Here is a 23,402-nt window from a genome sequence, read left to right on the forward strand (position 1 = left end):
ATAGAGAATTTTTTATTATAATTGTTATTGTTAATGACAGTAATTATAAGTGAGGATTAAATTTGCGTAATGAGAAATAATATATCATCGTTAAGACCTTAACTATTATGCATTAGTTACGTTCTAGTTATAATTTTAGGTTAATAATTATTAACCTAAAATTATAACTAGAACGTAACTAATGCATAATAGTTAAGATCTTAACGATGATATATTATTATACTTCTATATCGTATTTAATAATTATTTAGATAATTTTTCATTACAATCATTGCATATAAAAATATACAGTAGTATAACCGTTCTTAAAATTGATATAATAATATTTTTTACGGTTCTTAAAATTTATAAGAATGTGTCCTGAAAATATTATAAGAACGTTAATTTTATTTATTTAATAAGTATATATAATTTCTTCCTACCAGATCGCTACTTATAAAACTAAAATGGTACCTTGATAAATATTTAGACAACAATTAATTATATAAACATCATTAAATCATATGAGAAATAAACCTCAAACGTATGGTTCAGTGATAGGGGTTGATCCACGCTTAAGCAAGGTTAGGAGTTTGAATCCTGCCTTGTGTATGCAGCCGCATTAAATCTTGGAGTCAGCTATCCCACTCTTTGAGGTGCCTCCAACGTAACGATAGAGTCTTAGATACTCCAGGGACAAACAAAAAAAAAATCATATGAGAAATAGTTTCAGCTGTTGGCAATAAATAAATATGCAACAACTATTTATTTTTTGTTTGAATAAACAAAAAATTGAGGACTAAAATTGTTGTTTATTATTTTTTTATAAATAATTTTAACTATTGGGTATAAAAAATGTAAATTATAAAATATATATATATATATATATATATATATATATATATATATACTTGTATTTTTTAATAAATTAATGTGAGACAGTACACTAGTTCAAAAGTAGTATTCTATGAGATCAAACATGGGTTCATTCAAAATATAATTGGATTTTAAAAATATTGTTAAGTGATGTGAGTAAAAGAATTTTAGCAGCTAACAAATTTAATGTGAAAAAAAAAAAATCTTCGATATGCATTATAAAATATTTAATGTAATGTTAGGGTAGCGTTTTTTTTATTTACAAGGATCTACAATCTATTAAATCATCAATTAATCTCGTTCATCCTGTGACTATTATTGATTTGAAAGATTTATGTACACGATAAAAATTGAATATAAATTTTTTTATTAAATAAATTATTTCTACAACGTGTGAAATTAAAATATTTAATTTCAACCATCAAATTAAAATATTATTATGATGTATTATGCTATCTATAAAAACTTATAATTTCTTTATATTTTTGGATGTGATTTTTTTATTTCACATGCGATATGATTTTTTATGTTTAAGATCATAACCTGGTTGACGGAAGAAAAAAAATTAATGTTGATATTACTATGTACATGTGTTTAGTAAATTTATTTTTATCTAGGTTAAAAACTTAATTTAGTCCCTTATAATATTTTTTTGTTTTAATTTAGTTTCACTTTAATTTTTTGTTTCAATTTGGTCCCTAATAATTTAAATTATTATAATTTGGACCTTCCGTCCAAATGATTTAAATGAGATTAATTCCTGGTGATGTGGATGCCACTTGTATGCGGACGTGGATGCATACGTGGATGCTTAATTTTTTGATGTATCTGAAACCAGAACGGCCCGTTCTTAAACCGGAACGGACCATTCTGGTTGCACTCATGGTGCGTAAATTTTGCATCCGGAACGGGCGTTCTAAATGTATTATTTAACACCAACGAGTGCATCAGAACGAGCCGTTCTGAAATCGGAACGGGCCGTTCCGGATTTAGAACGGGACGTTCCAGACCGCCAACCAACACACAATGTAGTTCAAAGATCAAAGACAAACCATTTACACATACATAATTTTTTTATCTAAAAAATAATATATTTTAAAAAATAAAAATTATATTCTAATAAATATATATATATATATATATATATATATATATATATATATATATTAAATTATCATATGTATAAAATATAAATTTTGAAGAATTATTCATTTATCTCATATTTGTCAAACTTTTGTGCTTTCTATTTATTGTATATGTTGATAAAAAAAAATCAAAATTGTAAAAATTTGTATCACATATCAAAAATATCTTTATATGATAAATAAATTAAATTTGATTTTTATAAGATTTAACATATTTATTTTTATGTTTTTATTAGTGTTAAATTATTATAAGTAGGTTTTTAAGATTGTAGTTCTAACCAAACATTTAAAAAAATGTCTATGACAGATAAATATATCATATTAATAACATGTATTTTTAATAAAAATTAGCTTTAATTCTGTTAAATTATAATATAACATAATCTGACATAGTTTATTTTCATCCTTAATCGTAATTGTAGATGTAAAAACTTGTAAAAAATAACTATAATATATATTTATACTTTTAAAAATTATATGTAAAATTTTTAATATTACAAATATATAAATAAGTATAGTTCCCACGAGCTATTTTGGAACCAGAACGGGTCGTTCTGGCCTCAGATGCATTAAAAAAATTTGGCATCCATGTGTGCATCCACGTGGCATCCATGTGTGCATCCACGTGGTATCCACGTGGCCAACAGTTAACTCCGTTTAAATCATTTGGACGGAAGTCCCAAATTGCAATAATTTAAATTATTAGGGACTAAATTGAAACAAAAAATTAAAGTGAGACTAAATTGAAACAAAAAAATATTATAAGTGACCAAATTAAGTTTTTAACCTTTTATCTATCATAATCAAATTCAAGATATGAGAATTTACAACAATTCACGCATTGTACTCCACCAATTGAACTAGACTTTTTGATATTTGATTAATACATAATCTTAACAAAGAACATAATTTTTTTTATGGGAGATTAAAATTAAAAACTAACAATTTACATTTTATCTAAAATTTTAAAAATTGAACCGATAATCAAATCGGTCTTAATACTGAATCAGTGGATTAAAGGTTATAATGGTGAGTCATTTATTAAACCGCATAAACTGATTTTAATTATTTTTTAAAAATATTCATGTCATATATATTTTATATCTATAAATTTTAATAAAATTTATACCATACCTTATTTAAGTCTCCAAAACAAATTCTAGTCAATATAATATTTATAAAATAACTAAATTATAAATTGATTGAATTCCATATATTAATATATAACTTTAAATTAAAAATATATTACATAAATTATTTTAAGTCAATTGTATAATTATAAAGCATGTTGGTTCACCAGTAATGAAGCCATCACTCTATCCCAACACAGAATCAATTGAACAAAAGATCAATAAAAGATTCAATTTAAACGGTCTGAGACGATTTTTTTTAAAATTATGATTGTATCTAACTTCTTATTATATCTTTGAGAATTGTGAGACTATTTTTAAAATTATGATTTTATCTAACTTCTTATTATATCTTTGAGAATTGATTAATTTAGAAGTTAAATATATTTTTAGTCCAACTATAAAAAGATAATTTTTATTTTTTTAATCTCTAAAAGATGAATTCTGTCATTTTAATCCCTCATTTATAAAAATTATGTAAAATGTAGTCTTTCTCTTTCACAAAAAGTTATATTTTTCCCCCTATTTATGAAAATAAAAATCATATACACCACATTTTCATAAATGGAAGACAAAAATAATACATGGAGTGATTAAAAATAAACATTATTTTATTTGTAAGAACTTAAAAATATATTTATCCCTTAATTTAAATACAAAACTGATCGTAGACTAACTTTTTTTTTTATATAATAATAATTATTATTATTTTACCGCAAAAAAAATTAAGACAATTCTAATAAAATGCATAGTCATAAAAATACTTTTCACTCAACACATCCAAACATTATCCCATATAAATAGTTTATTCTATTTATAATAGATTATCAAAATAACATTTTTTTTACAACTAATTTAAACACACTCAAAAGTTATATCATAACTCGGAGACAAATCCAAAATATAATCATTAGTATATGATTTTGTTTTTTTTTTAAATGTATCTTCTTGATGCTAATGTAGAATATCAATGAATTTTCAATTTTTTTTTACAGTGACAGAAGTAGTATTAAGTTTTGAGTCACCCAAAGAGCTCCAAAAGGCAAGAGATCAAAGTACTTGTCTAACTTTCGTAGAGAACTTACAATTATTTTGACACAGAAACAACATGATCTCGTTTCATATTTCATATAATGTTTCTAATAATATATGTTCAGTGAGTGCCCTGTCGGTAATGGGAATTTTTTTTAAAGGGACCCTATATACTTATTACTTCTTTTTGATAAAAAGAAGGACATGTAAGTAATTAATTTGATCTACTTATAGTTTGTTTTGATATGGACATCTCTTCTACATTCCTTGTTAAGAGTAATTCTTTATTGGGTGGAAGCCGTAAATGGGGAAAAAAATCTATTGGGGAGCACAAATTTATTACATTCAAAGTGAACTTTCTGCGTATTTCTGGACATAAGTGAGATATACTTATTTGATTTAAGTTTCTCATTCAGAAAATGCTACATGGTTAAGTGGTCCAATTTTTATTTAATAATAACAACATTTATTTGCAAGAACTATAACTTCTATAGCTCTCCAAAAGAAAGAAAAATTGGTATTGACAACTTACAGAAGTGGATATAACATGCGGTAAAGAATATATGAATATGTGATTGGTTTACCTTATAATAGATAGCTTTGCTTCTGTTTTACTCATCAAAATATTGCTTTGACCGATTAGAGCCAAGGTGCCTACTTGGCAACATGTTAGTACAACAATTTAAAGAAAAAATAATAATAATAACATGTTTGGTAGGAAACTGTTTAGAATATATATTTTAAGCATAATTTTATAGACTTATAGAGGTAATATTCATACTCACAATTTTTTTTTATCTCCCATGTTGAAGAGAATAATCATCTAACCGATTAATTTTGCAATTTATGATTAATTGATTATATTAAATATAGTGAAGAATACTAACAATATATTTTTTTTATTAATTAAAATTTCTTAAAAAATGCAAAATCATAAATGAGACTTGATAAATATGATGTAAACCATCACAATTATATAATTTTTAATAAATTTTAATCAATAATACAAAGTATTAAAAATGATTATTCAAAAGAATAAGAATATATCGCTAATATTTCTTTTAATATAATTATTGTACAAATGTGTTTAAAAATAATCAATTATTCTTTTCTTTTTGTTTCAATAAATAATGGCCAAATAAAGTTGACAGTCTGTTGATTACTGAGTTACGCAAAAGAAACTATTTTGTAACTAAAAATAATATAAATATGTGAAATATACCTAAAATTAGTACTGTTTAAATATTATCTACTAAAATAACAATTATGCATAACAACATAAAAACTGTATTATTGTCTATTATAAGGACAAGATATTTTGACATCCAAATAACCTTTAATTAATTAACCAATACTGACCACAAATTCAACTAAAAAAAATCAAAACTACGTAACAAAAAAAATGACTCACCGTAAGGATCAATAATTTTTTATTTGAGACTCTTAAATAACATGACCAAATCTCTCAAAAATCACGAATCTTGGTTCAAACACCAACTAAATACAAATAAGAACATTTACGGTAAAATTAAAGTGTTATCGATAATGATTCTGGGTATTGATTTTAACTTAACAAACATTAAATAATTATCATAACTCTTGCAACTAAAGACAGCATAAGATAATATGAAGTATATAATATAATTTTCCTTGGCTCAAAGATTAGATGAAAAATCTTCAATCCACTTGGTCAGAACACACTAATATCATATTTGATAGTTTTCTCCGTGTCAATTTACAAAGATGACAACGACAAAGTTAAAACTTAAAAAAATTTGTATATACTATCAAAACATCATCAATGGGTCAATCATACACAAATAAATAACAATAAAATTAAGTTCGGGAAATAAATACAGGTTGAATATTATGAACTATAGAAAGAGTTTCTGTGCAAAATTAAAATTCATAATTTACGATTTACATTAAATTAAAGCAACTATTTTTGAGAAATTTTAAACTTTCTTTGAAAAAACAGTCTAATTATAAAATTTTTAGAAAAAAAAATACCAACTCGAGTCTACAATAGACCATAAAAGCTGGAACAACAAGCAAAATAAACTAGATTTCAATTAGCAATACATTTATTCAAAAAAATATAATTTGGTTCTCTAAAGGGATTCAATCCAAAAATAATCAACAGTTTTAAGTTCAGTCCAATAAATATTCGTGCGAGAACTCTCATATTAATGGTTATGTGCCCAGAAATAATGAGATGTGCAGATACTGCTTCTGCATAATCACTAATTTATTGGCTACAAGAAGGATAGTTAGGAGTTTAATTTAATTTTACACCTTTTAGCCGGACAAGACTTGATTGTATGCCAAGAAGACTTGATATGATATGATGGATGAAAGTAATCTCATTTGGAGTGGAACTTGCTGCTCACTGATTCATAGCTTGGAACATAAAGAACTGCAGAAAGTGGGAGAGGTAAGCTTACTCCTCAAAAGAGATGTAAGAACAATAAAGGAGCATTTTTCACAAATCTAAGAAAATACCATCTCCATATGATGCCATTGTGAGGGGGGAAGAAATTAGTTTCTGAGAAATTGAAGTGATATCCTTCAAGGTTACTTCTTCCACTGCCTTTAAGAAATCCTCCACAGGTTTCCTGAATAGGGAAGAGATACAAGCATTTAAAGTATGGAACAAATGCAAATAACAATAAGCAACATTTAATATAAAACTAACAGCTCTTTTCTGTTCTTTCAATCACAAAATTTAAAACTATTTGGTGACCATATTTAACATAGAACTTTCAATTCCAGTTCAATGCTAATTTTACTTTTTGAGAAAATCAAAACATATATTTCCCCATCATTTCCACGTTCTTAAACTCATTGCAGAACACAATTGTTATACACCAAGATACTAAACCACCTAAGAAAAAATGAAATGCTAAAGAGGAAAACATACAGAAGCATTCAGTAAACAAGCAACAAAGTATGTTTGCAACGCAAGTAATTCGTCCAAAACAAAAAAAATATAGTAGTTCTCTCATGTTGTGAATTATGCTGCTAGAGAAAACCAAGAAAAAGTGCTTGTAAAACCAAGAATGTGAGAAATAGGGAAAGAGTGTAAACCCTATTTCTCACATTCTAAGAAAGTGAACATGACTAAAGAAAAATGCTGAATTCATGTTCTGAAACATGAAAAAACCTATAAAGAGAGAGAGAGAAAGAGTGCGTATTAAGAAATTTAGAATGTCTTTCTTGAGTCATACCTCTCACCATAAGTCAAAACTTGTCTTCCTATATCTTCTGAAACAACCATCTGAAAAATCATTAGCTTTAGTGATTAGATAGTTACCAAAAAATATAACTAGAAAAATTGAATGAAAATTGGAAAATATTTTTTTTCCATTGTAATTTCCAAATAAAATTTCATTTGAGATGGATTTACTTACTCTTGATTCCAAATTCATCAAAATTGCAGATTTGGTAGCCTGTTTAGCTCGATCTAGCTGTACCTGGTCAACTACAGACAGAAATCAGAAGGATAAGTGTCGAGCTACCAATCTAACCCTTTGTCTTTATGGAAATAGAGATGAAGGAAATTGAAAGAAGGAGCTACCAATCTAACCCTTTGTTTTAATGGAAATAGAGATGAAGGAAATTGAAAGAAGGAGCTACCAATCTAACCCTTTGTTTTTATGGAAATAGAGATGAAGGAAATTGAAAGAAGGGAAATCGGATTGAAATGCCAAATTTCCACTATTTGGCTGAAAGGAGAAATGGGAATGAGGAAAGTTCTCACGGAAGTCACCTAAAAATCCTTCCTCCCCCAAATTGGCATGAAATTATGTGGAGGGAAAAATGCTCTCTTTTATTTTTTGTTTTAATTGCATAAAAATCAAATAAACAATTTATACAACATAAAAATAAAGATAAAAAAATAATTTTATGTTAGGAAAAAAAATTGAAGTAAATTTACTTTTTTTAATTAGTACTTTGTTGAGTGCCTTTTATTCATGAATTTTACTCAACTTTTGGCACTCTTTTTTGGATAAATTGTAAATATATTTATGATAATTTACCCCTAAATAGGAAAAATCAAGTTTATATTAAAAGTTATTAGAGTAGCAGAAAATTAATGGTGATTTTCCTTTTTGTTGCAGAAAAATTAAGGAAGACAGAATTCTACAGCCATAGCTGGGGAGCCATCAGGAAGTCAGAAACTTGCAGCTATGATTGTGGTTTTGCAGCCATAGTTGTGGAAACCCGCAATGCAAAAATGGGATTCGAGAGAGTTACAGCCATAGCTGTAGGTCCACAGCTAGAGCGGTGAGGCACTGGAGATCAAGAAAAATTACAGAAACTCACAGCCATGGTTGTGGTTTCACAGCTACAGCGTTGGAGATTGCTTAATCATGAAGGAGCCTCCACAGCCATGGCTGTGGATTCCACAGCTGCAGCCATGGAGCTTCCTTCAACATAAAGAATTCTCCACAGCCATGGCTGTGGTTTCACAGCTGCAGCGGTTGGATTAAAATCATGTTTTCTCCCCTATTTTGAAGGAAGTATAAAAGGAAATGAGGAGAGAGAAAGAGAATATGAGGTGAAAAGAAGAAAATAGGGAAGAACAGAGCGGGAACGAAGATTTGGAAGCTAGATCATTTGGGAACAAAGATCAACTTCTTTTCTTCATCTCTTCCTTTGTAATTTCTTCTTCCACTCCTTTGATCTTGTAAATGGCCATGAGTGGCTGAATCATTGAGGATTGATCCGAATGTAACTACTAACTCTTCTTCTTCTTAAATATATATGCATTTTATTCTCATTACTTGTGCTTGATTCTTCTCTTAATACTTATATCAGTTTGATCACCCGTTGTAGGATTTTTGGTTTTTGAATCTGGTTGGAAAGCGTTTTTGAAAACCCGAACTAAATTTTGCACCTAAACATCTATTGTTCAAGGGATAGACTTGATATGGTTAGTCACCTTTGTTCAAGTCATTGTTCTTAATGTAAAGTGTTAATCTCAAAACATAAAGGAATCATGTTTTAGATTAATCACTTTAGGATTCAACTTTGAGGGATCTTGTTGAATTACTAGATGAACATAGAAGTAATGAAATTGAAATCACATAAGAAGATTTAAGAGTAAGCAAGTGCTCGGGAGTTCAATCCTTGTTTCTTATAATTGATCTTATAAATTTTACATTATCGTTCTATTATTGTACTTCATATTAATTCACTTCTAACCACATCAATGTCCCTTTATAAATCATTAGAGTAAGAATTACCAAACTCTCTTTTATTTTTTGTTTTAATCGCATAAAAATCAAATAAACAATTTATACAACATAAAAATAAAAAATAAAAATAATTTTATGTTAGGAAAAAAAATTGAAGTAAATTTACTTTTTTTAATTAGTAATTCTCATTATTTATTTATTAATTTTATTTATTTCTACTCTCTTTTCCTCTCATCCAAATAAGTAAAGAGGAATGTCTTCACTTCTTTCCCTATTTCTATCCATCCCGATAACAATTTTTTTCTACTTATTTCTCTTTTATTTTTATCATTCTTGTTTATTTTCTCAGTATTACACTTCTAATCCAAACAGAATATAAATGTGATAATCAAGAAACGAAATACTAGTCAAGAGCATAACAGCAAACCTTGTCCAGAAGTAGCAACGGCAAGAATCTCATTAGCGGCTATATCAATGGCTTTTGATACAAAATCTGAACCCTAATAAATAAACACAAATGGGTCACAGATGAGTAAAAAAGATTATGATACTAATTAGATTTTATACAGTCATAGTCAAGAGCAAGGAGCAGATCAGATGATCACATCATCACACACATATAATATATATAATGATTCTAGGCATTTTGGCCAGTAAATAGGTATAATTCTACCTAGTTGAGTACATGGAATGTAGGGAATGAAAATTTTGAAATGAAGAACACCTTCCACTTTCTTGGAAGAACAAAGACTTGAGAAGGTAAAAAAGTAAACAGTACACATTTTCACCAGGGAATAAATTAGGTTGAAAAAGAAAAAGAACCGCAATGGGTTATATTTATGAAGCAATGGATAAGGTTAGAGACAATTCAAAAAGTTTTCAATGGCAATGAAGATGGGAATTTTTATAATCATTGATAGAAGATGGAAATGTCAACTTCATCCATTGCATGCAGAGTTATTTTCTAAAACATTAGTACTGTGGAAATCCAAAAATGATGGTTAAGTGGTAGAAGGTCTTTACCAATGAATTCAAAGGCTTAGTTAAAATGTAGAAGTTGTCAATATATAAGAGGGTTGGAGGCATCTTTAGAATGAATAAAACAATAAGAGAAAGGACTACAATGATCCTGTTGAAAATTTTGTTTCTTATAAATTTGATTACATTTGATAATTCATGTTAACACTTAACACTAATGCGTATAATATTAGTTATTCCAGCACAATAATGCTTAAGCATAGCAGGTTGTATGGCAATGACATTATATTCCTGAAGGCACGAGAAACACCATCACAGCCCCCTTGCACATGGCAAGTCTTGCAAAACAAATCGAACATGCATAACATGTTGAAGTCTAGCCTAAAAAACATGCTGAAATGTTAGTTTTGGTTTCTTCAAGGTTTAATAGAAGCTTAGTTACCATACAATACATATAAAAATTGACCAACATAAATATTCTAATGAGGAGTGCTAATAACACTTTTGAATGAACTCTTTTATACATCATTTTTTCATTGGTTGAAGTTTATTGAAAATCAAAGAATCAAAAAAGAAAATCATTAAAAAGACTTGGGACCCACAATTTCGTAATTTGCAATAAAAATCAACTCATAAGAGTGTGTTCAGAATAGTCTATCATAAAGTGTGTTGCTAGCATTTCTCATATTCTAATATATCCATAAACTATGATTCCATAATGGATAGGATTCAAACGGGCTTACCGTTGTAACTTGGATACCAAAAATGCCGGTGTTATTGTAAATATTGTTGAATGCTGAAATTGAATGAACTTGTGGATATTCATTCAGAACATTAAGATCTGCATGTCATAAAACCAAAAATGTTAAAGGTAATACAATTTAACAACAATTAAAAGAATACATTTCTTTGTGGGGGAGGGGGCACACAATGTGCTTAGCTGCAAAAATTGAGCAATAAAAGAGCAAGTATAAAAGTAATACATCAAATATTGACCGCCACAAATAGTAGTCATGTAATGCATCCTTATAAGTAACTGAGTATCGGTAGTTGTTTCATTATCTGTTCCTAACTTCAACTTCAAAGTTAGAAGAAACTAAATATTTCAAGATAACTTACACAGCCTTGAATACATTCCTTTACCAGGGCCACCAGCCGAGAACGATCCACCACCTCCCAATAGCATCTATAGTAAAATGATATAATATAGTTAAATACAAACTTAAATAACAGAAACCATATTGTAAAGCGCAAACATACTTTAAGAAACCAACTAGACAATACATGTTCCAGAATATTTTTACCCACCATAAAAGAAGGAAGGGAAATAAGTGTAAAAAAGCAAGTAAATATAAGACATCAAAACCTGAAGAACAGTCAAAACCATAGAATCCTTCAACTTATGCCAGCCACCAGGAAGTTCAAATGCTAGAGCAAAATGGGTTCTCTGGTCATTCAAGGAGTGTTAGACTACAAATTTCAGCCCAGAAAATAGAAACCCAATGTTTGAACAGAAGTTATATTTTTCTATTGCATACCCCTGATTCACTTTGACATCTATAATCACCACCAGTATATACTGATTTTGGTTCCTCTGGACGTGGAACACTAGGTAAATCAGACAGAAGAGGTTCTGCAACAGATAACAATTCCCCGTGTTCAACACCAGAAGCTGCAAGTACTATCCGAGGTGCTGTATAGTTCTCCTGATGTTTCATAATAGTTAAGTCTTATAAGAAAGGTAAAAAACTGCTAAGAATATTTAAAGTTTTGAAATACAAATTAACATTATTAAGTACTATATAAAGAATAATTTTTAAGACTTACAGCAACAAACTCCTCCAGAATTGTACCATTTAGATTATTTACTGCTGATTCTGAAGCTAAAAGAGGATTTGCCAAGGCACCTGAAAAACCAGCAGAATGAATTGCTTCCAAAAGCAAGTCTTGAGGATTTTTGGAAACTTCACCAATTTCAGCTTTCACTTTTAGAAGCTGCATATAATTGCAATATTAATACAAGAAAAAATTTCTAAGGGTCCCACAACATGTAAGCATTATTAGGAACATAGAAGTCATTGCTAATTGGTTAATTTTATACAAAACTAACTTTGTCAAGTGAGAATATACAATTTTTTTGAAAGAGAGACAATTATCAATCTTCTGACTCAACAACTTCTACAAACATAACATGTTATTTACAGTTATATATTTGACCATCTCTACACATGTAAACAGTGCAAAATGAGGCAAGCCAAAAACACACCCTCGAGCATGACACAGCTGAGGTATTCAAAGTCCTCCCTCCCCCTCTCCCTCTCCCTCTCCCTAAAATATATAGATAACAACAACAACATCAACACACAATTTTCTTAAAGAGAAAAACGCAAGCATATACTTGAGAATATTTGGGCAGAAAATGTTAGCAGAGTCAGATTCATCTTAGCTGAAATACATTGTTGCACTTTTTGCATTGAATTTTATGATCGCTAACAGAGTAAAATTGTTATTGCACTGATACATTGTTTCACTTTTTATTTATTAAATTTTATATCAATTACAGATTATTGCTGCACTTTCTCCATTGAATATGATTGTTAACAGTCGGCTAACAACTTAACTGTACTGTTATTGCCTCCTACTTATATGTTCATGTTTCCTTAATTTAAGTAATCATATTACTCAGTCATTGGAATCACAATTTTTCTATTTGAAGATTATTCATAACTTCCTCATATCTTTAATGATTATTACTTACATTTATGGTCTAGAAATCTTCATCAAAATATGAAGAAGGTACCTGCTCATTAACCTCCCAATCAAGAAACACAGGGTTCCTCACACAATCAACAAGCAGTTCCACCATTTCAGGAATATACGTCTTTAAAGCATCAAAAGTGTAACCCATCTGCTCTCTAGAAGCCGAAGCTTGCACATTGCCACCAATTGCCTCTATCTCACGAACAATTCGAAAGTGACTCCGATTTCTAGTGCTCTTAAAAGCCATTCTTTCTAAAAGATGTGTAGAACCAAAACTTAAAGGGGTCTCATATATTGAACCACAATCCACGTATAAACCTATTGAAGCTGTAGGAGTCTGAAGAATCAGAAAAAATGTGATCAATATATATATGTTTTATTCTTTTTGTAAAGATATATACATATATTAACCACGTATATATATATAAAAAAAAAAAAAAAAAAAAAAAAAACAATGCATACCACTAAAGTCTCGGAAGCTATTTTCACTCCGTTCGGGAGTGTAGTAATAATAGTTTTAGCAGGTTCAATATAATCCGGCAAGGAAGGCGGGAGTGTAGCCCCTGGAAGAGGGAAATCCAGAGGTGGTGCAGAATTGGATCGTTCTCCGGTGAGCCATCCAAATAAACCAGAAGAGGATTGTTTCGAGGCAACAGAACTGGCAAATCTGACAGGTAGTCTGCTGCACGAATGGACCTAATAAAACTCAAACTATCAGATAACCAGATTTTGCATAGGCACTAATCAATTGAAAAATCAAGGTAATTTTGTTACAATCAAGAATAAGTGATGAGATCTAGGGCATAACAATAAATTGATAAAGGGAAATGGAAGAAGAAAAAGATACAAACAAACCCTAAAGGTCCTAAGACGTGAAGCAACGTTCCTGTACATGACTGATGACAATGGAGCTTGATAGTTGAGAATGGTAGACAAGTTGAGGTTTGAGTTGAAAGATTGTAGACAAGTTGAGAGAACAAAGTTCCGCTGTCTTTCGATTCTGGGCTCTTTAACCAGCCCATGAACCTTTTGTTATGATTTTAATTTATATTAATAAAATTAGTAAAACTTAAATTATTAAAATTAGATATATAATTTTTAGTTTAAAATAAAATTTTAAATTAATAAAAAAAATTACTTATTATTTTAAGTTTTTATCATAAGTTTTAGGAGATCACAAAGTATGTATAATTATTTTTATATCATAAAATATAGTGTCACAAAGCAGGGGTGATTTCAGAAGTAAAATTATTTTCAACTTATATTATATTAATAGTTAATTCGTAACAACAAATTTTTATACTTTGTTTTGTAATTGTGAAAAGAACGAAAAATATAAATAAAATTGGTAATGCTACAAAGAAAAAAGAAAGAAAATTAAAGTTATAAAAAAATTAATATAGTATTTTTTATAATAAGTTTAATGAATGTTGATTTTATTATATTTTTTATTTTTAAAGAAAATTTATTTTCATTTTTTTTAATATACAAGTGCATAAGTAATAAATTATTGTCCTAATACAAGTAATAAATTATTAAAGATAAATAATATAATTAATTAATTAATTTTTAAATATTATATCATTATATATTATAAAGTTAATCATAAAATTTATTTATAAATAATTTTTTTAAAAAAAATAAATTTATTTTAATAATATTTTTATAAAATTAATTAAAAATCATTTATTTCACATAAAAAATAAATATAATTTTCACTTTTTAAAATAAATTTTAGTAATAATTAAACATACAACGAAATCGATTATCAACATATTTAATGTAGAACTAAATATACCCTCAATTGTCATACATGATTTTATATTTTTAAAAGAAGAAAGAAATATTATATTTAATTTTAACAGGTGATATTTTAAAAGGATAAACATATTTTGTTTTCGTCTACTTTAGTGTTAAAGTCGGAAATAAATATATCTAATTAGGAAATAGATACAAAATTACTATTATGTTTTTTTTTTAATTTAAATATCTTCTTTTGTAATATTAACTTAAATCTAATATAAATTTTATATCTAAATTTTTAATTTATTTTTATTTTTAGACTATTTCATATATCATAAAAAAATTTAGTACTACATAAATATGTAAAATCATTATAAAATAATTCGTATGTTTCAAGAATAAGCTTTTCAGATCTTGTTACCATAGGTTTACTATTCACTAATTTGTTTCCTTCCTTCACTGATTGTTGAACCTTAATATTTACTACTATTAAACAAAACTATTATTGATATGAAATGGAAAATATGTTAACTAACATTGCAATTAGATGCATATTATTACTTATTAGTATTATCTTAAGTAAAGAGTATTCATGACACAAGTCTACTTTAAAAATTAAAACAATAGATAAAATTATTTTAAATTGTTTATTTAAAAAGTGACCATGTACCTTTATTTTAAATTAATATATACATTTTAAACACATTTATTTTTATTTTGATAGTGATAGCTATTATAGAGATATTAGGAGATAAGTTTCAACCTCCATTCATATACACAAACATCGATCTATTATATGTTCAAATTTAAAGAAGTAAATCACGCTAGCATAGATAAATTTAGGTAGAAAAAATGGTGCACACAACTATCATGGAAGTAACATACTTTTTTTTAACATCAGCATACTTGTTCAAGGAGCAAACAAAGTTGTTAATTTAATATTATAGTATATAATAATATGACTATTTATTTTTTGTTTATTTTTCTGCACATTTTAAAAGACATTTAAGTGTAAAATAACAAATGTATTCATTTTATTATATTCAATTAGCTATTATTGTGGATTTTTAGTTCTCTGTGTTCAAATTTTTTTTTTTAACTTTTATTATACTGAGTTTGGCATATTTAATAAGTTGGTTTATATTTTATATATACCAAAATTCTATTCAAACAGGGATTGTGTTATATAGCATAGTGAATATTTAGGTTGAAGTGTGGTGCACAAAGGAACACACTTTTAACATAACTATAATAGTAAAAGAAACAAGCAATGTTGAGTTAACATTTAAGTGTATATATTGTTTCTTTTATTTATTCATGTTGCTTTATATTTTAAAAGACATTTAAGTTATCCATTTAATTTACATTATTTTTTTAATATATTAAGTATATATTCTGTATGCTTGAAATTGGTATATGCTCTCTTTGTTGTGAATATATAGCAAATTATGAATTTGAGTGAAAAACCAATGTTATATTGTTGTATGGACCCAAGGCTCAAAACACCTTAACTAGCAACAAGGTAGCAGTATATAGCACGAAAACAAAATAGGGGAGATCAAAATTAGAAAAATCACATGTCAATTTATATTTTATTAATTTTTCAACATTTGCTAGTTAAGAAAGATGTTTAAAGGTCAAATGATGATAACTTAAGAAAGCCATAACACATTTCTGTGTTAATTTTAAAATCTAAATATATTTTTAGTTTTTTAAACATGATATAAATTTGTATTTCATTCTTTAAATTTTAAATTATTTTTTAGTCAATTCAATGTAATTGTTTTTTAAAAAACTTAATTTAGTTCTATAGCTTAAATATTGTTAGTGAATTAGTGGAAAAAAAACTCATCCATTATTGAATCTTTCATACAAAATATATTTATCTACAAGTATCTTTATTAGTGGAAACACGACTTTAAGTCTATCTAATCTTGTATAACTTACTTAATTTATCACTACTAATAATATTTTTGTGGTTTAAGAGTTTAAAACGAGCTTTCTTCAAATTTAAAACTAAAAATATCAATTTCAAATTTGATTAACCAAAAACAACATTACTCTTAAATAAATGATTAAAAATATATTTAAATATAATTTTTAATCGATTTTTATGATTAATATAAATGTCTTAGTCTTTCATAATAGTGATCACTTAACGTGCTTCAAAGACAACTATTAGAGTTTACCAAAAACATATGAATTTCAAATAATATAAAATGATACATTTGTTATTTGAAATAAAAAATATTTCAAATAAATTAATGAGAGAAATTAAAAAATGAGAAAAATAATAACCTAACTTATTTTCACAAGGTAGTTGAAATAGCTTGTGAAATTGTTTGTTTAACAAATAAACTTATTTTGAAGAATCCTGTAAAAAAAAAAAAAAAAAAAACTTATTACAAGTTATTCACCAAATACACTCTAAATAATCTCTGAAATTTTAAATATAAAGAATGAGTCCTTCATTGTTTTTTAATACATAATTAGTCCATAAAAAAGTAAATGTATATAATGCAGTCCTTTTAAAATTATCAATGACATGAATTAGTTATCAAAAACAGTAACTAAAATAAACGGAAGATTAATTTTAAAAAATTATTCATTGACTCTTTTGATAATTGTGGTAAGCAGACCGTGAGCCCATAAAATACAAGATTCCAATTCATTATGATTTTGTAAGTTCTATCAAATTCTAATTTAGTGGAAACTCAATCTCTTGGCTGAGTCTTATTTGAAAAGTAAAATATATTTCTACAAGATGCAATTGGATATCAACCTTGTAGTTTTCTTTAACGCGTGTGTTGTGGGGTTGACATTTGAAAACCTTGGTTTGGTTTGTACCCCACCACTGACGAATCAACTTGGTTTTGATGGAGAATTGATATCAATGGTTTTGACTGGTGCAACCATTACTTAACACCTTCCATGAAGTGAACCTGCTTCTGGTGTTATGTGAACTTCCATGCTTTTTCTTTAGTACTATCTATGGTGACAACTGACAACCATTCAATGCATTTCTATTTTCTGCTGTCAATATCGAAAAAGACTTTCTACACAGTTAGCTATGTCCCTTCCTACGATTTCGACCTAATTAAGGAGCCATGACTTGGGCATGTTAAAGCTTATTTTTTTTAATGTTTTCTTCACCGTAAACGTGAATGATATCATTTTTTAATGTTTATAAGAAATAAAAATATAAACATTAATGATATCATAGATTCATAAATAAAAATATATAAGTTTGATTTGGATCCAATTATATTGATTGTCAAAATCAAATATGAATTAAAAAAATTCAAATTTTTAGTTTATAATTTTTTCGAGATTTGACTTATTCAATTTTAAATTTGTATTTTTTTATTAGATTAAATCAGTTTATGAACAATTCTAATTTGTAGTATTATATTTATGAAACTGATGTGAATGATATTGTTTACGGTGGATTTCGTTTTATGGATCTTTTTTATTCGAACTAGCACGATTTTACGTTTCAATTTATGCGTGTTCGTGACATGACAGAATTGAAGACTTTCAGTGAAAAAATAAAATCGTACAAGTAAGAAATAGAGTTTTCATTAAATGGTAACAGAATTACAATTCGTAACGATAACGAAACGTGTTTAGAATGACTACACTACACTAGACTAGATTATGCTATGCTACGCTATGCTATGTTACTCCTAAAAAAGAAAAAAAAAAAGGTGGTCGAGAAATCGTACCCAAAGCTGTCTCATACGCACAGTATGCCTTATGCACAGGCTGCGGAGTGCATGTGAGGTATTGTGGGAATTAGATTTTCGACCAGTGCTACGAGCATGGCTCGTTTTAATTTATAGACAAAAATCTGGGAAAGGTAACTGTTTCTGACGTGCCCCGGAAGCGCATAACCGTTCTAAACTTCCACGTCGTGGCTTATTCCCGGGCACGTCTTTGGATAACTCTTGGAACTGCTCATTAACTTTCCCAAACCGTTTTGCAGCCTTTGACACTTATCCCATGATTTACTTCAACCGCTCTTAAATCGTGTCTCCTTTAAGCTCTTCATTCCGAGAGGTTGCGAAGTGTGTTCATGTATGTCCGGATTCTTGGGATTTCGAGTAACCAACGAAAAATATACTCGAGTGTTTCCTGATTTTTCTTGTACTTTGAGAGGTTTGCGAGACTGTGAGCCTTTCTCTTGAGCAGCGTCCTTCCTAGTTCAATAATTTCGAGAGTTTCTTGAAAAGTGTCTTCGTGTCCTTTCTCAGAAACTTCTTTGCCATTTTCCGATCACCTAGGATTTAAAGCACCTCTGTATTTCGAGTGCCTCCGAATTCATTTTTCGGTACTAAACAGATATATAACTTATTGTCTGGTCCATGCTAAGGATTTGTTTTTTTAAAAAAATAGTTTTTAAAAGTAATGAATCTTAAAAGAAGACGGGAGGGGCGGTGCCTCCCTCTACGCACTATAAGACTACACTATTTCAATATAATTTTATCTAAAACAAAAGTATTTTAAAATTTGTGAAAGGTTTCTGAATTTTTTTATATACAAATATTATAACTTTTATGTTAAAAATTATTCTACTATAATATATAATGGTCTTGTGACCGTCATTGAGAAACAAGAAGCAACCAGTTATAGTTCATAAGAGGTGATAATCGTTTGGGAATATTCTCTAAACCGTTTAATGATGTAATTTTCGTGTAAATAGAAATCATGTAAACATTCCAGTAAGGAATTGTAATTTTCAGTAACATTTTTTCTTTTATCATATTACTTTATTTTAATGTATAATATAATATTTAAAATACGTGTAAATACAAAATATTTATTTTAAATAATATATAAATAATTTAAATTATGTAAAATTTAATATATATATATATATATATATAATATTAAACATAATATCACATCATTCAAAAGATTGATTGATTAAATTTGTATTATTTAAAAAGTTATTAAATATATAAAATTTTGTATATATTTTTAGATTTACACTTATTATCAACCAATCTTGATTCATATATATACATACATGATTTTTTGATTAAAAAATTATGTATTAAAAATATAAAATAATTCTATATTGTTATTCAATCACAATGAATTTGTTAATTTTTATAATAATAAAGTGGTTGATAGTGTAAAAAAAATTTACACAAAAAATAATGCATAATCGTTAATTCTTTTTATAATATATGTTAACATACATGTAATAAGAAATTAAAATAAAAATTTGTTACAAAACATTTATTGTTGAAAACACATAAATTAGTATATATATATATATATATATATATATATATATATATATATTGTTAGATTAGGAAGTTTGAATTTGAAATATTGTTGTAGAAGTTTAAATTTGAGTTTCTGTTTTAAACAGAATGATTCTTAGGAAATTGTTAGAGATTCTTTAGGTCTTATCTTTGAATCAGTTTGTATTAAGTGTGTATAAATACACCTCAGTTAAAGAGGAAAGGAAGAGATGAATAAAAAAGTATATTACTAGGATATAAGTTTTGACATGGTATCAGGTGAGTTACGATCCTGAAACATAGTCCCACATTGCTTCATATTGTTTTTACCCAACTGGTTATTTTTTCCTCTCTTCATCTTTCCATCGGATCCTCACCAAATAACCCTTATTCCAGACTTTTCTAAATCCCTAATTCCTAATTCTCTTCCATGGAAAACCCAACTTCACCTACGGATTCTACATCATCACCATCCACTACCTCCGCTCCTCCTCCCAACATTGTCATCCAACATGATAGTTCTTCCTTCCCTGTTAGTGTCATCCTTGATGACTCTAATTATCACCTCTGGTCTGCGTTAATGGACATGCGTATCGGTGCAAGAAACAAATCTGGGTATCTCATCGGTAAGACGACGAAACCCTTGGATACCGATCCTGCGTATGATAACTGGGTCACCGAAAATAAGCGTGTGAAAAGTTGGCTTATTGACTCCATGAGTCCACCATTAATGCAGCGTTTCCTTCGCCTTGAATCTGCCCACGAAATCTGGACTGCTGCTCGTCGCACGTTCTATGATAGTTCTGATGAAACTTGTCTCTTTGATCTGAATCAGAGGTCGTTCAACACCAAACAGAATGGTCGACCCCTCTCCACATATTACAACGAACTTCTCTCGATCTTTCAAGAAATTGATCACCGCATGTCTTCCCACGCCACTACTGTTGATGGGGTCGTTCAGTCGCACTCGGCTTTGGCTCGTCTCAGGGTCTATATCTTTCTCAGCGGATTAGACACTGACTTCGACCAAGTTCGTGGCGAAATTCTTCGCAAAGACCCTAAGTTGGACCTTGAAGGTTCGTATGCTTATGTCAGGCGTGAACAACAACAGCGCCTCATCATGAACCGTCCCACTTCTCCCCATGAATCCTCTGCCATGGTGGTGAAATCTCCCCGCTCCTCTGTTCCCCTGAAGCCTCGCAAAGATGCTAATTCTACAAAACCTCTGTGTTCTCACTGTGGTGACTCTGGCCACACTAAGAATCGATGCTTTGAAATCATTGGTTATCCCGACTGGTGGGATTTCAATAAACGACCTCGCCGGAAGGTTCTGGATAAAGCTCTCTCCACCTCCTCTGATCCGGTGACATCTACTCCTCCTACAGCCAATGCTGTCTACGAAGGAATTCTTGGTAAGTCCCATGCTTTCTCTACACTATCTCGAATTGATTCTTGGATAATTGATACAGGCGCTTCGGATCATATGATTCGTGATCATACCCTTCTATCTAAATTCTCTTCTTCTCCTAAAACTGTGATTTCTACGGCTAATGGTGGAACCTCTGCCATTATTGGTCAAGGTTCAATATCTCTTTTCCCTTGGTTACATCTTCAATCTGTTTTAGTTGTTCCTTCTTTGGACTTTAATCTTCTCTCTGTTAGCCAACTTACTTCTAACCTGGATTGCTCTGTGATTTTTTCACCTTCAAAATGTCTGTTTCAGGACAACCAAACAAAGGAGATCCTTGGTTATGGTGTTAGACAGGGCAAGCTTTATTTCTTGGATGTTTCTTCTTGTGGCAGTGACTTATCTTCTCGGGCTTCTGCAACCTCTACTGTGGATACTGCTAAAGATACTGTGTGGCTGTGGCATAGGCGACTTGGTCATCTTTCCTTCGGATATCTCAAAAAGTTATTTCCCAATTTTTTTTCTGCTGTAAACGTTGCTGATTTTCATTGTTCAGTTTGTGAATTGGCTAAAAGCCACAGAATTCCTTATTATCCTAGTTTGAATAAAAGCAAAATTCCATTTCAAGTTGTTCATTCAGATGTTTGGGGCCCTGCAAAAGTTTCCTCTTTCTCTAAATCCTTTTATTATGTCACATTTATTGATGAATGTACACGTATGTGTTGGTTGAGTCTCTTGAAAAATAAGGGGGAAGTTTTTTCTGTGTTTAAAAAATTCTTCAACATGGTTCAAACACAATTCAATAGCAACATTCAGATTCTTCAGTCCGATAATGGCATGGAATATATGAATGGTGGGTTCAATACTTTTTTATCTTCTCATGGGATTAAACATCATACTTCTTGCTCTTATACTCCTCAGCAAAATGGATTGGCTGAGAGAATGAATCGAAAACTCTTAGAAGTGGTTAGGGCCTCTTTATTTGGCATGCATGTTCCTTCTTCCTATTGGGGGGAAGCTGTAATCTCCGCTGCATATCTCATAAATCGAACCCCCTCTAGTGCCCTTAATTTTCAAACACCTTACCAAGTTCTTAATTCTCACTTTCCTATACCCCACTCCTCTAATCTTGCTCCTAGAGTCTTCGGGTGTACCACATATGTCCATATCCCTAAAGTTCAGCGGTCTAAATTGGATCCTTGTGCAAAAAAGTGTATTTTTGTTGGGTACTCAGATGTCCAGAAAGGTTATCGTTGTTTTGACCCTATCTCTCATAAAATGCATATCACTTTGGAGGTCACTTTTAGGGAAAATGAGCCTTACTATTCAGGGGGAGTTCCCACTTCTCCTTCTCAGGGGGAGAGTTCCCTGCCAAACATTACAAATAATGGAGAAGAAGAAGTTTGGTTCTCCACTCATACAGCAACACCAAGTACCTCACTCCCTGCCGAAAATTCACACAACCAACAATCAGAATCAGTCCCTGTTGAGGTAAATTGTCCTCAAGCTGAAACACCTCATCTAACACACATAACTGAAGAATCTCCTATGGCTGTCCCTGATATTGAACCAGAAACAGATCCTAGTACAGAGGCAAATCTTGTTCCTTCTTCTACTATGCCATCTGACACACACACCAGAAGGTCGTCTCGACCAAACAAAGGTATTCCCAAATAGCTTTATGAACCTGATCCTAAAGCAAAGGCTAAATATCCCCTTAGCAACTATGTATCTACCCAACACTTATCCGAATCATATGCATTATCTGTTAATCAATTATCTAGTGTTTCTATTCCAAATAGTGTGCAGGAAGCATTGGATGATCCAAATTGGAAGCAAGCTATGAATGTAGAGATGGAAGCACTCCAAAGTAACTCAACTTGGGAACTAACACCTCT

At 29.3% G+C, this 23,402-nt stretch overlaps 2 protein-coding genes and 1 long non-coding RNA gene across 3 annotated transcripts; 2 read left to right on the forward strand and 1 right to left on the reverse strand.

Annotated features, from left to right (window-relative positions):
• Nucleotides 1-6,219: 6,219 nt before the first annotated feature.
• Nucleotides 6,220-14,116, reverse strand: LOC109799528 (mitochondrial-processing peptidase subunit alpha). The gene is made up of 13 exons (XM_020360103.2): nucleotides 13,957-14,116; nucleotides 13,564-13,797; nucleotides 13,142-13,438; nucleotides 12,169-12,336; nucleotides 11,880-12,047; nucleotides 11,708-11,788; nucleotides 11,461-11,527; nucleotides 11,085-11,182; nucleotides 9,791-9,863; nucleotides 7,573-7,643; nucleotides 7,390-7,439; nucleotides 6,665-6,777; nucleotides 6,220-6,578 (listed from the first exon to the last, which is right to left on the reverse strand). The coding sequence occupies exons 1-13, from the start codon at nucleotides 13,993-13,995 to the stop codon at nucleotides 6,526-6,528; spliced, it is 1,512 nt and encodes a 503-aa protein (XP_020215692.1). The 5' UTR covers nucleotides 13,996-14,116; the 3' UTR covers nucleotides 6,220-6,525.
• A 6,410-nt stretch (nucleotides 14,117-20,526) lies between these two features.
• LOC145955193 (uncharacterized) lies at nucleotides 20,527-21,308 on the forward strand. Its single transcript, XM_083069900.1, has 2 exons — nucleotides 20,527-21,172; nucleotides 21,292-21,308. The coding sequence occupies exons 1-2, from the start codon at nucleotides 20,527-20,529 to the stop codon at nucleotides 21,306-21,308; spliced, it is 663 nt and encodes a 220-aa protein (XP_082926026.1).
• Nucleotides 21,309-21,375: 67 nt separating this feature from the next.
• Nucleotides 21,376-22,139, forward strand: LOC145954551 (uncharacterized). The gene is made up of 2 exons (XR_014431791.1): nucleotides 21,376-21,508; nucleotides 21,820-22,139. It is a non-coding gene; the product is annotated as an uncharacterized LOC145954551 (long non-coding RNA).
• The last annotated feature ends 1,263 nt before the right edge of the window (nucleotides 22,140-23,402 follow it).

This window comes from Cajanus cajan, chromosome 2 (assembly GCF_000230855.2).
Source record: "Cajanus cajan strain Asha chromosome 2, NIPB_CcT2T_4, whole genome shotgun sequence".
Lineage (NCBI taxonomy): Eukaryota > Viridiplantae > Streptophyta > Magnoliopsida > Fabales > Fabaceae > Cajanus > Cajanus cajan.